The 17,227-nt window shown below is 43.9% G+C and overlaps 1 protein-coding gene across 1 annotated transcript in view; it reads left to right on the top strand.

Moving 5' to 3' along the window:
• The window catches only part of SLC16A2 (solute carrier family 16 member 2), a 466,864-nt gene that overhangs the window by 268,554 nt on the left and 181,083 nt on the right, over positions 1-17,227 (top strand). Inside the window, exon 2 of the mRNA XM_085608252.1 lies at positions 9,236-9,380. Coding sequence (XP_085464378.1) covers positions 9,236-9,380 — 145 coding nt within the window. The remainder of the gene's footprint in view (positions 1-9,235; positions 9,381-17,227) is intronic.

Raw genomic sequence — 17,227 nt, forward strand, 5'->3', positions numbered from 1 at the left:
CGTGGTAAAATCCTCATTGCAAAGGCTGTTTCCCCTACTGGTGAGAGTTACAGAGGAATGAACTGTGTGTTGAGAAGACCAGGAGACAACAATACTCTGATGTCTTTTTATCCAGTTCCCTAGCAAATGACATAGTTCATCCCGGCCAGAAGTAAGGACAAACCTTCCCATGCAAAACCTCCCCTCCATTACACAGTCTAGTCTCTACATTTCACTGTACTGGTCAGTACGGTGAGTGAAATACTGTACAATCAATAAGTCAGGATTTAGAAAGTGTGGCATATCACCTGTGAGGGTTTCAAGGCACTGGAGCACTATGAGTACAGAACACCCACTCTTCCGAATAAAGGTATATCATAATATAATAAATTGCTGCTTGTAATGGTAGCAGAATTGGTTCTACTAGTATTTTTTTTCTTTTGGAACTCTGGTTTCTGGATCACTGCTGTGGTGTGGGATACCCTACTGGAGTCTCTCCCGGTGTAGTGGCCTTGGTAAAATAGTTTTGAGCTGTAACCTTCAGTGCGTGACTTTTAAAAAAAGGAAGCTGTTTTGGTCGACTAGGACAAACTACTTTAAGCAGGTTGGGTGTGAAAACATACACAAACGTGTACATGTGCAGACCTGTTGTCAAACTCAGCCTGTCATCTGCACACAGGTAGATCTGTGACTGATGGGGCCCAGAATAAATATGATTGATTTGTGTAATGTTCCACTGTACATTGTGGGGCTGATTACAAGGTGCATGGCACTGGGGTAATCGTAAAATCACACAAGTTTTGAGCAATTATCAGTAAAACCCCATGCAGTGGAAACTTCCTGTGTGGAACAGATTTTTCCGGTTGAAAAATAGGGGTGGGCGGAACTTGCGGAGTTGCATTCCACAGAATTCTGCAGAGTTACATAAAAACTCAGCAAGATTCCGCAGAGTTCTGCCAACCAGTGAAAAATATGCATGTTGCGCTGCAATACAGTGCGAGTAGCCTGAGCAGTACTGAAAAATCAGGGTGCGCGGCACCATGTGGTGCACAAGAGCACACAGCCATTCGAGTTGATTCTGCTGCAGCTCGAGCGGCAAATCTACTCAAGAAGCAACCCTCTGACCACAACCGTACCCAACCTCTTGCGTTAGAAAATGATGCTTATGGATGCCAACTCTCGCTCATGCTTGCATCTCTGGAGCCTCGTGTGAAAAAATGTCACCACGAGGCGATTGTCTAAATTTGCCCAGAACTCCGCTTTACACCAGTAACATAGAGTCGCCAAGTTCTGCCAATTCCACAGCCAGAATAAAACATTCCGCCCTTCTCTATGTAAAATCACTATGAATGTCTAATTCCATGGGCATTTAACACATACATTTAGCACATTGTCGAATGCATTCGGGAGCCTATGGGTGGGGTAGTGGGAAAGGGAGCGGTTGGTGGAAGGGGGGGAATGGGAAAGTTTGTCTGATAAGGTCAAATAAAATGGGATAGAGGCTTGGCTGCTTGTGCAGTGAAAGCCTCGTGAATTTTCTGGTCAGAATTGACAGCCAGAAACTGGGGCAACATTCTCCGCACCCAGAATAAAACCTGTGTGGAAATACATGCTCATTTTAAATCAGGCAGCATAAAATTCAATTCTGTCTCAGAATTGGAGGCTATATAAGTAAATGATGAGTTTTGCTGTAACTCCAGATTGGCCTATAGCACAAAGGTTCAAATGTCTACGTTCTGTCTAGTATATAAATTATCAGGCCCAGAATACAACTATCAGGGCTTTTTTTAGACATATATGAATTCCTTAAAATACTTCATAGTTTGTCATATTTCTCATAGAAAGATATTATTAAGATTTATTCTTTGAGCAGCCTGGCTGTGTGAGTGAATTACTCTGGACCACCATCTGGCAGATCAAAGACCCCAGGAAACAATGGAACAGTTCCAAGAAGATTAAGCATGTTTTTTGGACAAAGGGGATGGAGCCGGAATCTCTATAACCATCATCCTGACCTTCCTTGCTAATCCTAGGCTAAAAAATAAGAGGGTCCAGACAAATGTTTCTGCTTCCCAGCAGTGAGCCCCTTTGAAATGTCTGGGTGGGAACACACAGATTTGGGTGAGTGGCGGCTGGCCCATAGGGAGAAGTGCTTCTGTTCTGGATTGATCTGCCATTTGCATTCCAAACCAGAATGCATCACAGGGATAGGACAGGCTATTGGTTGGTTCCTGTTGTGGCATTACAATGTTGGGTGGACGCGTCCCCAATCATCTGAAACTCCACTACTCTTTTCAAATCCCTCCACAGAGACAACAGGCTGAGAATGAGGCTGAAAGAGAAGAAGAAGGACTAGCACCATTGATGAACCCTTGTCAGCAGTCTGGGGACGCTTGGTTTGCATTCTTGAAACTGTGGACCATTTAAAGGCTCGCAGATTCATTCCCAGGGCCATGAAAGGGTGGACTTGCTGGAGACAATGTAAAGAGGAGATCCCCAGAACTTCTGTTGGAATGGTCCTGTTTTAGGTACTGTTGAAATTGTCCCTCTCTGTAGGCTCACCCCCAAACTTTGTGCTTCACCACTCCTGGTATCTGAAGTTGTTTTTGTTGCCATTGGGAGTCTAATCACTTTACCTCTGCTAACCAGTACCTAGGTGTTTGTGCTCTCTCCCTAAATATTGTAAAATTGGCTTATACATGATTGGCACATTTAATCTACTTATAAGTAACTAGTATATGGTACTACTGGTACATGGAGCCTGTAAATTAAATGCTATTAGTGCGCCTGATGCACTCGGTGTGCCATCCACTGTAATAGCACTGTAAACATTTCTCAGGCCTGCCATTTGCAGTTTGTAGAGCAGTTTCACACTGCTAATTCGATCTAGCAAAACAAACCTTTCACCAGGTCTAAACCTTCCTTTTTAATGCAGTTAAAGTCACGCCTAAGTAGGCCTTAACTAGCCCATAGGGTAGGTTGTGTTGCATTTCAAAAGAAGACGTGTTTCTAAGTTTTGCATGTCCTGGTAGTGAAGAATTCCTATAGTCGTTTTTCACTACTATAAGGCCTACCTTTCCCATAGGGTGACATTGAGTACATTATTACATTTAATAAGTGCTAACTTTTCAGTAGGAACAGGTAGCAATGTAATCATTGGTCTCAAATGAATTGTAATTTCAAATCCTCTTTAATGATAAGGTTGGATTTTTAGTTACAATTCTGAAAATGCCACTTTTAGAAAGTCGGCATTTTCTTGTCCGAACCATTTGGTGCCTGCTGCCAATGTACTGAGTCACACGAGCCTGCTGTTAGGCTTTGTATATTCCTCTTAGTCAGTGAGGCAAAATGGCTTAGGAGTGGGCAGGGTGAGCCATTCTGACCGGATGGGTGGGAGCGGAGCTGTTCCTTGCTCCACTTGCACTTCAATCGGGCTAACTCAAGCACACAAGAAAACTAACAGTAGTCTTTTGTGACACTAGATTTCTTGGAGCCATGTCAGGGTATGGTAGGAGCTTTCGCTTTCCAGAACTAGATGTGGGGGTAGCATAGAAGCTTCCCCCACTTCAAAGGTTGGCACCAGGTATAAATATTGCACCCTCAGACCAACTCTTCAGTTCACTCCTGGGCCTGCAGAATATTTCCGAAGGAGCGCCGTGGATCCCCAGAGGATTGCCCTGCTGCTTGACATCTCAGAGGACTGTTCTGCTGCCTGAGTCCTGTCTTGCTTCAGGGACCCAAGACTACCAGAGTGACTCCAGGCCTAGTTGGTTGGCCTCCAGGGTGAGCTTCAGGGACATAATAAGCTCCAGAGACCTGGAACCCTGCACCTGGCCTCTTCTGGAGTGAGTCCTGATCCCCTAAGTAGTACCTTTGCAGTCCAGGACCCATAGAAGTGGTGTTGAAGGTGCTGCTCTTGACCAACCCTAAAAGTTGGGATGTAGAAAACTTTTTACCAAAAAGTGGCCTTAGTACAGACAGAAATCTAAGACCTACCTACAAGCCGATCCACCCAAGGTGAATTGCCAGTGGGCCTGACTCCACAGTAGCTCCTGCTATGCTCTTCTTAGAGGCAGCTAATCCTGTTCTGCGGGACCGCCAAGCGAAGGTATCTGGCCTTGTGGGACTCTCATTGGCTACAGCCTGCAGCTTCATCCCGCTGGAAATGTTCGACTTCCAAAAAAGTAACAAAGTCCAAAGGTAAAAATCTTCATGATGACGCCTCCTCCTTGAACGTTGCTGGCTGCCTTTACCTGCTGAACTCTACCTTCTTAAAACTTTTTTCAAAAACTGTTTTATGTCCAAAGGTAAGCCAAGACCAAGCTCAATTCACCTCATGTATCCGACCCACATTGCATAACGGTAAACCTTAACTTTTGACTTTGCCCTAGTCTCGGCCGACCATATTCCTACGGTTAGTGCTTTTTTTCACTTAAAATGTTGCAAAAAATCATAACTCCAGTTCTAATGATTGAATTTAATTCAGCTGGGTGTCCTTTTACTTATTACTTTTTTTCTCTATTTTTCATAGTTGCTGTGTGTTGTGTTGTGTTGTGTTTCCACTTCATTACTGGTTATTTTCTGTATAAATACTTAACACAGTGCCTCTAAGCTAAGCCTGACTGTTTTTGTACCAAGCTGCCAAAGTGGTAAGCACAGGTTAATTTAGTGACTTTTGTGGGTCAACATGACAAGGATTGTGGTTGTTGCTTGAGTAGGGTTTCCATCCCCTCAATCAGTAACACAGTTTCTTACTGGTACGTAAGGAGAGGGCACTTCAATCTCTCGTTGAGCACAGCCACCTCACAAGTGGCGAAAGATCTGGGTGACTGTGTAATGCAAAAATGGAGATTGATCTGCTGAGAAAGTCCTTGGAGCTGCTGCTTGGAAGACCCATGTCAGGAAATCGCCATGGCTAAACGAGAGGGCAATTCCAGGCCCCTATTTATTATTATTATACAACAGTTGTATAGCGCATAGCTACCCATAGGCATCCCGGCGCTGATAGTGTTGTACAGAGTCATTAAGGGGATGTAGCAGGGCCAGTTTAGAAAAAGCCAGGTTTTCAGTGAGTTCCTTTTCGATCAGTCTTATGGAGAGGGGGAGGCTATTCCACAATTTGGTCACATTATAGGCAAAGGAAAACCCTCCATAGTGTACCCTTTTAATGATGGGAATTTTGGCCAGATGGGCATTTGGAGAGAGTAGAGATATCTTGGGGGAGTAGAAAAATACCAGGGAACTGAGAAATCTGATGGCCTTTACCGAGAAGTGCACTGTGGGCACTTTAATTTTCCCTGTGGGATTTGAATGTTCACTCCCTCATAACACCAGAATAAAATCAATAGGTTTGGCATGGCACTCGATTAATACCAAGTATTAATAGATATGACCTCATCTAACTGAATTTTTAGATGTTTCCCATATTTCATGAATGCATGACCCAGCTAGCCGTACTTTTATGTGACATATTTAATTTTTAAGAATTGTCTTGAAAATAAGTAATACCTGGAATTTCTTAAAACATGTCATTGATTAATATTTAAAAGAAAATTGTTGAAGTCACCAACCCAAAGGAAACACACACAAATGGAACCATGCAATGTGCCATCATGAACAATGTCAAGGGTGTAGCATTGCTTGGCGGTAACTATTCTGCTTTCTCCGGTACGCATAACATGTATAATAATATATTTGCCATTAATAATATCTCAGCGATCAATACATATTCTATTACTGTCATTTGTTTTTCTGATAATTATTATCTGGGAAGGCCACTTTTGTGCCTCAATGGGTGGTTGTTGAATGCCCAGTCTCACTGGTATTATTGTAAAAAGACCAGGAGTCAATAATGGTGCTAATGACCAACAACCCACCAAAGTACATAGGATATCCATTCCAGCCACAATGACCAACTAATAGCAAGTATCAATGCCACACACATCAAGCTATATAAATATTTCATATACCAACCTGAACACTACTTGGAGAGAAGACCTTACAAGGAGGGCGGATTGGGGTTCTGAACGTTAAATAAATTACAAAGCAACAAGGGAAGGCTATGACATTGTGACCGCCCATCATAACGACAATTAATCATAGTAAATTTATCAATGATGGAGTCATCATTGATCTATTTAACAGTATCATAACTGAGGTCATCACTTGTCAAAAATCACAGCATTTAAAGTTTCTCATTAGATAGAGTTGCTGTGCCAGTGTGGGAGAGAGGAGGTAGAGTGACGAGATTAAAGAGCATGACATTTGGGCAAGCAGAATCGCTTCAAAGATCATTTGGTTTCTCAATCATTTCCAATGCTGACGACACTCAGATTGTGGTGTCTATCACAAGTAGCATTGAGGAGGTGGCGCATCACTTCAACATCTGTACGCAATCTGTCGTCAGTTGAATGAGCAGTCAGTCCTTCAAGCTAAACTCAGAAAATACGGAGGTGCTCCTCTTTGGTAAAGGCAGCTCGTTTTGGAACCAAACCTGAATGCCACATGTTTTGTGCCACTTTCCCACACTAGTACCCAGAGTAAGAAATCTTGGGGTAATCTTTGACTCCAACCTTTCCATTACTGACCAGACTAACAAGCTTATCTCTTCTTGTTTTTTCATGTTAAAAACCTTGAGGAAAATGTTGCCTTTCATTACTTTTGAACTACATAAAACAGTCATTATCTCCTTGGTCCTGTTGAGATTAGACTGCTGTAATGCCCTTTATCAGGTTAGCATCAATGTTCTCTAAAGAAACTTCAGAGGTTGCAGAATGCAGTGGCACGCCGTCTCAAAAACATTCCAAAGTACAAATCAGTCTCTAATGCACTAGTGGAGTTTCATTGGCTCCCAGTAAAAAAGAAAGTAGCCTTTAAAGCACTGTGCACAGTGCACCAAGCTCTCCACCACACAGGGTTAGATTATCCAAAGAAAAATTCTTATGATTTACTCCAAGAAGATGTCTGCGATCGGCAGCTTCTAAAGCTGTGTGATTGGACCTAAAATCCGCAAGGTATCCCAGGAGCTTTGTCTACTCCACTCGCCAGCTTTGGAACCATCTGCTGTGGCATCTTCAATGCCAACCAAATCTGATGATCTTTAGAAAACACCATAAAACTTGGCTCTTCTTGCTCCCTCTATAGTTTTCTGATTTTTGCTATTCGCAATACAGTATCTCGCTGACGATAGCACTAAGATGCCTTCAGGCTTTCGTCATGCTTCATAAATATCAAATATCAAATACCAAATAACTTGTTGGATAGGTAATCCGTTTCTTGGCTCTCTTTAAATGTTTAGTGTGACAAAGCAACACTGGGGTATTGTGTTGCACAACTAGAGGACTGGGAGAAGTGGAGCATACATTTTTATAGTACAAGTTAAATTGAGTTATTCATACCACAAATATGCTGCCTGCCACAAACTGCAACAACAAGTTGATGAATGGAGTGCCTGAATTATTCTCAGCCACTGGCAATTGCTCAAGCCTCATTCCGGTCCATCGTTTGTTTCTCACCATGCCACACTAAACAAAGGCCCACCTTAAGCAGCCATACTCATCATGAGAACAGTCTGCCCCGAACTTCCAGGTGAAGCCCCCTCCAGAAAGGACTACAAGCAACCCCAGACTTGTTAGTAGAGTGTAGCTTGAGTTCTATGGCACAGTGAGCACAGGACCCATGTCTAGGGTATCACCTGCAACAAGAGGTGATGGATGAAATGCTTGAATAATTCTTCAGAAGCTGTATTGTGTTCTTCACTACAATACCCTAAGAGAGACAGGTATGCTCTGATGTAGGACCTGTGCTCACTGTGCCTCTGGAACCAAGCTACACCTGACTGATGAGCCCCCCATCAGGGCGAAACCAGTTCAGGTTGCTTGTATTCCAGTTCAGGGTGGCATAGTGAGCAAAAAAAGATGATGGACTAGGATGCGGCCCAAGTAATTACCAGTGGTAGAGATTAATTGAAGCATTGGATGGAAAACATTGGATGGAAGCATTCCATCCATTGCTGTCTTTTTTTTTTTTACTTTAGACCATTTCAAACAGCACAGCCCTTCTCAAGCAGCCATGGATTATGTAATTTTTCATGTGACTTCATTTAGATAAATATTTTCTGTTATTGTAATATTGTACAAGGGATAATATATTCTGCATGCCCAGGCCCAGAGGTCTATATCTGGCTGTTGTTAGTGCTCAGATCTATTTACGTAGCACTTTATACCCAAGACATAAGTGTTTGAAGCTAACCCATGAATGCTGTGGGTAGAGCCATAGTATTAAGGGAAGTACTTGGGTAGGCAAATGTTTTCTGAAAAGGGTAGTCTTCGGCTTAAGTTTGTATTGTTGGATGGTTGGTGCCTTCTCTGGGTTGATGGTAGGTCATTCCAGAGTCAGAAGGGTTCTGGAAAAAGCTTCCCTGGTTGGCATTTCCAATTTCACTTTTTTGTGTTCAAATATTTTATTATATTTGAGAGAGGGGCATAACAAAGATGAAATTCTTTGACACATACATGCCATAGGAGATACATAGTGCATGTTAATAAAGTGAATATCACATAGCAGTAGACGTACCTCAATATCTGTGAAGAGAATAATCGAGGGGTGAAACGAGACTTTCATACGAATGCTACAGGGAAGGTGTTACAGAGTTCAGTTGCTTTGAAACATTCAGGTGATCACTACAGTATAAAATACAGAGGTTTAAAAGGCAGTGTGGCAATTGCAGTCTGACGTCAATCGTGTGTTACAATATAGTAGTCATGACAATATATGTATTGCTCTCCAAACCAAGATATACCAGTAAGGGCCAAGAGAAGAGGAGGCGGTGAGGAGACAGGTGGGAAGAGGGAGGGGAGGAATTAGTGTGATGGGATGTCTGCTTCATTCACATAATATTACACCCTAAGGAGAAGTCCCAAAAGGATGTTGAACCCCTAAACCTTGAGCGCTTAGGTTCATGTATTTATCCAAGGACCGTCAAACAGTGCTTGCAATTGGAGGTGCAGACTGTTTGCCCTAAAGGAGTGTATGAGCCTCTCGGAGGTTAGACACCCATGCCCACCAAGTATGGCATGATAAGTACTGGAATTCCTATATCACTTCTTGAATCCCCAGTGTGGCCCTGTGGTGTCAATTCTGACTGTTGTGAAGAGAGTCTCAATTATGTCGTTTTGTGTTGAGTAGACTCTTGTGCTGAACTCTCTCCGTCATGTGTGCACATTAGAGTTCTCTAACTCCCCTCCCTCTCTTACAGCATGGGTCGGCGCCTTGGCCATGGGCATGATTTTCTTCTGCTCCCCCATCGTCAGCATATTCACCGACAGGATTGGCTGTCGCTTGACGTCATCTTGCGGCGCCGCTGTGGCTTTCATTGGACTTCTTTCCAGTTCCTTCACCAGGTAAGGTGGAAGTGCTCTCTCAGTCATGAATTAGTATCATGATTTACATATGTTGTCTGCTGCTGCTCTCATCTCCTTTGCTGTTTGCTCGCTCTTTCTTGCTCAGTGGCTCCCCCCATTGACTCACTGGTGGACTCGCGGATGGAGACATGCACTGCACCCCTTCACCTTTGTCTCACTTCGATTTTATTACTATTGATTTGTGACCAGCAAACTATGGGCTTCAATCCCAGCAGGGCTAACTCAACCTTTCATCTTTCTGAGATTGATCATTGAGAACCTTTACATTGGATAATACTAATCTCAGTCATTTGTTGCATAGCGCTTGCTTTCGCAGATGTGGTAGTAAGCGCTATGCAACAGACAATTTGTTACTGTTTGTTCCAGTGTTGACCAGTTAAATTAAAGTAGGACGTACGTGTGATTACTCCCTGCAGGGCAGGTCTTGTGTGTTGCTCTAGTTATGCTCATCGTTTTTCAGATGCATGTTTTGTCTTGAGTATGATTTATCTGCTTATTTAAAAAAAGGTGAAATGCTCACTAGTACCCCACAAGTCACAGGGGTGCCACCAGATCTTTTCCTGCCTGAACTCTACTTCACCCAAAACACCAAGGACAGAGGCGCAGAGAGAGATTCACAATGCATTTCCAGAGAGACAAATTGACCGGCACTTGTGCAAATTAACGCGCGCTTGTGAATGTCCGCATTTGTTACTAATTTACTAACCACTGGCAAGTTCATACTCTGTACAAATGTGGGGTGAACATGGACATTGCAGCATATTTAAGAGGAGCGAGTGAATTATCTGTGAAAGTGTGCATGTTCTCATATTTTACTCTCTGATTTTATGACCAAAATGTGTACACTGGGCCAACACATACAATTTACGTATTGGGATGTATATGATTCACACCGATAAAAAAGGCGCCTTATACTTTGTGAATCTTCCCACGCAGCAGGGCTTTGGTGTGAACATTTTCTGTCATTTTTCCAAGTTCATGATGTTATTTTCGGTCACTTGTCTGCACAGGCTGGTGACATGTTCATGCACTGAGCCCGAGGCATCTTATTCGGTGTCTGAACAAATGTTCAAAGTGATAAAAATGCAGAGACCTGACGTGGAGACTATACGTCCTCATGTTGGGCGCAGAACAAAATGTATCTCAGGGCCGGAATTAGATTTGGATGGCCAGATTCATGTGCGGCAGAACGATCAGTGGTTAATTTGAGCCAGTGTTTGCCCATGGGCGCTTATATTTTTCTCACCAGAACCTTTACCCCGTCCCACGGGCATTAGCCTGGTGAACAGTCCCAGCTGGAGGATGTCTGTCCTGTCAAGCCTGGTGAACATTCCTAGCTGGAGGATGTCTGTCCTGTCAAGCCTGGTGATCAGTTCCAGTTGGAGGGTGTCTGTCCTTTCCAGCCTGGTGATCAATCCCAGCTGCAGGGTGTCTGTCCTGTCCAGCCTGGTGAACAGTCCCAGCTGGAGGGTGTCTGTCCTTTCCAGCCTGGGGATCAATCTCAGCTGGAGGGTGTCTGTCCTGTCCAGCCTGGTGAACAGTCCCAGCTGGAGGATGTCTGTCCTGTCCAGCCTGGTGATCAGTTCTAGCTGAAGGGTGCCTGTCCTGTCCAGCCTGGTGAACAGTCCCAGCTGGAGGGTGTCTGCCCTTTCCAGCCTGGTGATCAGTCCCAGCTGGAGGGTGTCTGTCCTTTCCAGCCTGGGGATCAATCCCAGCTGGAGGGTGTCTGTCCTGTCCAGCCTGGTGATCAGTTCTAGCTGGAGGGTGCCTGTCCTGTCCAGCCTGGTGAACAGTCCCAGCTGGAGGGTGTCTGCCCTTTCCAGCCTGGTGATCAGTCCCAGCTGGAGGGTGTCTGTCCTGTCCAGCCTGGTGATCAATCCCAGCTGAATGGTGTCTGTCCTGTCCTCATTTTGGCCCTGAAAGGCACAATTAGCAGTGAAGCGTTGAAGGTAGGCTAGGGTGATGCCACTCCACCATTGACCAGCAAGCATCAGACATCGCACATCATTATATACTTGCATCCATTTTGATACAGGACATTGCATCTTATTTGAGATTCTTAACCGCTGAGAACACAAATTACTCATTCTGAGAGGACCCCGTTCACCGAAATCTACTCCAGTAAGGTCTCCTAGCTACCCATCATCCCGACCGGGGCATCATCGCTGTGGGTCGGTGTCTCGAGGTGACTGTCGCTCGGCTGGACAGTCTCAACTAATATTTGTCACTGGGCGGAAATAAAGTGGCATCCATGCTACATCTGCTGCCTGATGTTTCTCTCCTATTAGCAGTAGTGGCAGTTGCAGAGTGGTGTGGGTCACGGGGGGGGGGGGGGGGGGGGGGAGGTGGGGTGGAGGGGAGTGACAGGATTGGACCGAATAACAGACGATAAAAGAAAGAAAAAAAAACCTAAAGCAGGCCCGCCGCTCTTCTGCCCCGAGTCCGACTTCTCGCTACTGCACAGGCTTTCAGGCTTCCCTGCGGCCAATCCTGAGGCTGTTCTCATGTTTGAAAGCAGCATCATGATTGGCCTGAGCATTGTGATTTTGGGCTCCCAAGAAGACTGGGAGCTGTAATTTGCTGTCTCCAACCCAGAGACAGCTCAGTGAACATGTTGGTTTTTCCGGCCTGAGTTGGCTGGCCAGAACGACATGCGCACTGACAACAGTGCCCACCACTCCACCTCTGTGCCTGTCATCCCACGACCCCGCCCCCAAGACTAGAACTTTAAAAATAAACCGATAATAAATCCGTTTTATCTTCGCTTTATTTTACAAGTTTTAAGTCTGGCGGGACGGGGCAATGCTCCTCTGCCCTAGCGGAAGCGCCGCCACTACCTATTAGATGACTGGCCCGGCTGCTCTTAGACACTCGCCCACCTGTCCATAGACCCAGTCCACTCATACATTTGCTCTGATGACATGTGGCTTGTAAAATGAATAAATCTTCATCCACCCCACCAGTCCCCCAGTAAGTGCAAATGCAATTATTTTAAAGTTTGGGCATTCTTCCAGGGAACCTGCCATTAAAACAGCTCATTGGGTAACTCAGCTGCTGCAGAGATGTGTGTAATTTTCATGCCACAATTTCTGATGGCAATAGGTTATCTCTTTGGGATAGTGCACCTGCAGCTGGGAACAGTGTGTAGCCTGATTTACACCAATTTCACATCTCGTTAAACTGTATCTCTGGGTTTGTGCACCTGCTGCTGAGAGTTGAGTTTGAATTTCAGGTTGCAGTTCTGATACCTGCTCCAGATATGTGCAACCCAGAGGCTACCAGTTTGAATTCTTGCAGAGCCTGCTTTAGTTCTTCATCCTTCCAATGCTGATAAAACCATTCACTGCTTTGTGTGATCAAACCCCTCATTTTAGCACCAACTGACCGTTCACCTGCTTTGATATGCTAGGCACGCCATCACATATTATTGCATTTACATTGATTTTCGACAGTCGTCACCTTGTTTCTGCATGAATTGTGGACATCGAAAAAGACATTGGAAAGAGAGAAAAGTTATTTTGGAGGACGGCAGATGAAAGTTGCAGAAAGGAGTAGACCAAGTGAAGTGTCAGTGCCAATGGTGGAGTGGGTGGCACCAGTTGTTGAAGTGGCCACTCTAGCCGTGACAGTAGGCGGCAACCTCCTAAAACATTTTTGGGAAGCGGCACCAATTAAAAAAAAAAGGAATTACTGAGGGTGGAGGAGTAATTTACTCCATTGCCGTGATGGACATAATGTCCCTCAAATCTGGGGCTGTCCTCCAGCCCCGCGGACAGCTCTTAATATTGGCAGGAACTGCTGTGACAGTAGCTCCAGTCGATGTTGTAGCAGTTTGACGGAGGGCTTCGTCGAACAGGACGGCTGGTTGTCAAGCTTTTACAAAGTTTTTCATATTTTTAAAAACAAACTCTCAAAGTGGGAGTTTATTTTTAAAATACGAACAAATAATGACTACCACAACATGAGAGTTTCCTCCCATAATGCGGTGGTCATATTGCTTTTTAATATCTCTCACCACCAGGTTTTACCTTGAGGTGACACAATGATTCCACTCTCAATAGATTGGCCGTTGTTATGTGTTAACCTCCGATGGCCCATACTCATTTGGGCCATCAGAGCACTATCTCAGCGACAGAGTTGCGACGGAGTACCTTCTCTGCCAATCTCTTAATTAGACCCAAAATATCTACCAATCACGTTACAGGATAAGATCCACACATCTTTGGTCTGAAGACGACTGGTTTGGAGCTGTGGACCCGTGCCCTATTTCGGTCGAAGTTGTTGTCGAATCTGCCCATTAAAGCCGATGCCCGCCTTCAGCTTGATAGCCAAGTCTTGGCTGTGATAGCAGTATACAAATCCTACCTAAAAAATCTTATCAGAATTATTTCATATCTCACCCGAAGGTCATTGTATGACAGGATCGGGATTCTGTGGCTAATGATCAGAATATTGCAAAGCAGACCATATAGGGCTGCCTTACAGGCTTCTATAGAAACTTTAAACTATCCAGAACAATGCAACTAGCATGGCTATCCAAGCTCCCAGGATTATCCATGCAATGTTGATTCATAGGCCCATCCGCTGTTTATGCCTACAAGCCACAATATCAAATAAACCTGCATGCATTGCTCTCAGGCCCCTTCACGGTGGGTCTTCTTCTAATTCTTTATGCCACACCCGCCGAGGAGACTCTAGTCATCTGTTGCGGCTAACTAATTGATTGCTTCCAGCTTCAAGAACACCAGGCTTGTAGGATGTTTCTTCTCTGTGCTTGTATCTTCCTTATTTTTGTTTTTTATAGCGCAAACTAGACCCAAGACATCGGGTATCAGAGGCTTTACATTAGCACCAGTTTCGTTACAGAAGGACACATTCGTTTTTGTTAGGCACAAGGAGATTAAGTGATTTGCCCAGAATCACAGGATGTTGAGCGTCATTGCCGAGACTTGAACCCGGTTCCCCAGCTTCGAGGTCGACCGCGCTAGACGTTAGGCTACATCCTCTCCCCAATGGAACTCACTTTCTATGGAACTTAAAAGAACCCCTATTCTGTTCCTATTACACAAAGGGCCTAAAATCAATATCTTTGAACAATACCTAGGATAGGGGTGAGAGTCATTATTGGCTATTTGTGTGCTTCCAAAGTGTCTTTTAACATAGCATCCTCTGAATAAGGGCACTTTGCCAAACCCTTAAAACTCCCAATGGTTGGAACTTTTGTCCCAATTTACGTAGGCCCAAGATTCACATTTTTAAGGATTCACAAAAAATCCCAGGTACAGATCAAGAAATCTACAACACAACAGTCTATTTTGTGGGTTTCTAATTTCGGAGAGTACCCACAAGAGGTATGTCAATACCCACAATAGTCCAGTTTGTGGGTTTTCACTTACTTCTGGAGGGTGTCCTACCCAGAAAGCCCCACAATCCTACCTAATTCTAAACTTGGGAAGGTGTAAAATACCAAGGGAGTGATATTTACATCTGCAATGTGCATTTTGTGGGCCTACGTTACCTTTGGCTGCCCCTAATGCATGGGTACTCACAAACCTTTTCCCAAGGGCCACAAAGTTTGGTCTGTGATGTGACTAGGGCCGCTTTGATGTCAGCAGTGGGGTGGTCCGGTGGAGGAGTAGGCGGTATGGTGGGTATAAGGGAAACAAAGCATATACATCTAACGGCTGAATTGCACAATGTAAAACCAGAAAACCTGGGATTAATTCCAGCTTCCCCACTTCATCTAATTGTGTGATCTTAGGCAATTGATCTATTTCACTTTCCCTGCTTTTTCTTCATTATCACATATACGAGGACTTTTAAATACATGACTTCAGGATGTGTGCTGTACAAAACCTTCTCCTGTGTTTGACTTAATAAACTATAATGTTGTTTCATGTATCATAGAAACGTATACCACCCTAAAAGTGCACATAACAACTGACTTGCCTTTTAGTTCACTAATGGCATTGTTGTCAGTGTAGGGGGAAGAAGGAATGTTTCTATATTCATGTTTGAAAACGCTCACTTTAAAAATAATCCTTCTCAATGCACTGATACAATCTGATATACTAAGGTGAAATGGTTCTGTATTTTAATGAAATGCACTTTTTGAATTTTGAAGAGACCTTATCATATTTTTACAATTTTGCTGCAAGATGACTGAAAATGAAGGTGCTCCTAAAATTAAGTGATGCAGGACAACAGTTACTTCCTTTCCTTAACTTCAATTAACCTTTAAATAAAGGCTTGCCTGTTTATTTACCATCCTTATAATGTTGAAAGTGAGTCGAGTGAACAGCAGCCCTGTGCATGTAGAGGTCAGGCGGGCCGCATGTGGCCCCCGGGCCGTACTGTGAGTATCCCTGCCCTAATGCTTGGTGAATCGCATCTATGAGTTTTTCAGGAGCTCTACATCACTAAACCTAGAGAAGAACGTTGCCAGAAGAGTACAGATCACTTGAAAGAAATGTATTCCGTATTCAGATTAAATAGTTTATTGAATGTATGCAGCTCTGAGGTTATGTTATCGTACATTGAGGAGAATAAAGTTAATATTCAAAAACAATCTTTAGAGGAGAGAGAGAAGGTATTTGTCAGACTCCTGTCTTAATAGGGAGTTTTATTTTCTGTTTCTTTAGCTATTCATTTGAACGCGGTATCATATAATGTGATGACCCCCATTTGAAAACGTAAAGATATAGCAACGGTAGTACAACGTAAAGAGTCTCTGACCCTAAATCGATAGCATAATGCTTCGCTGAGATCTTAAAGTTTTCATTTGCAAAACTGGTAAATTCAAAGTAAGGACTAGTGTTATTTTTCATGCAGAGATGTAATTTACAAGAATGGAAAACCTGAATTTACACTTCGACTGCAAGTCTTTGTAATGACATTGTGAAGGCCGCTTTGCAGAATTTGACCTCTCCTTTGCCATCATATAGCAACTGTTCCCTATTTGACCATCTGATTAGAAATGTTCCTGCTTGCAGTAGGCAAAATATCTTCTAAACTAATGAGACATTCAGATGTGTGATCCCTCCGAGCTACTATACAGTGGATCCAACTGTGAGACAGAAAACATTGCCAAGCAAAGGTTCAGAAAGTGTCATTCATTTTTAAAAACATGTTTTCCCCATGGTGACCTGATCCATTTTCTTATCCCTAATGAAGGCCAACAACTAATGCCTTAAAGGCGACATGTATTGGTGCATTTGTATGAGTAAGAGATTCTGTTTGACCTCAGTTTAACCTTGAATCACAGATATATGCTATTAAAGAAAAATCCAGGGGGCCTGCTGAGAGGCAGCCACCGGGGCAATGCTGGCTTGGGTAGGATCCCCCACTGGCCATTTCTGGCCATAGAGTCTGGCATTACAGCGGTTAGGCTCTCATCATTTTCATGAGAGGTGCCACTGTGGCAGCATCATGGCCAGCATCCTATAGCATGTGTACGCACACTCGGAATATACAGACAGGTGGTGGCTATTGAACGTTTTATGTGATAGTAAATAATTGATTCTATACTGGTAATATTCCTTCCACAGAGTTCTCCCTTCCTCCCCCCACTGGCGTAGCAGTGAGCTGACCCATTCTGTTATTTCACAAACCAGCAAACTTAGTCCCTCCTCAGAGAAGACAAGAAGCCCTGGAGCCTCCAGACGTGAAGAACTGGAATGAGGATGCAATGACTGCCTGCTGCGAAGATTGCTGGTAGCAAACCACAACATTACTCCATCTCATCCATCTTCCTGGACCTGGTCCTTTGACATTGAGAGTATGGCCAAGTAGTAGACCCGCCAGTGAGTGACAGTCAGACATTGTGA

This window comes from Triturus cristatus, chromosome 5_2 (genome assembly GCF_964204655.1).
Source record: "Triturus cristatus chromosome 5_2, aTriCri1.1, whole genome shotgun sequence".
NCBI classification, from domain to species: domain Eukaryota; kingdom Metazoa; phylum Chordata; class Amphibia; order Caudata; family Salamandridae; genus Triturus; species Triturus cristatus.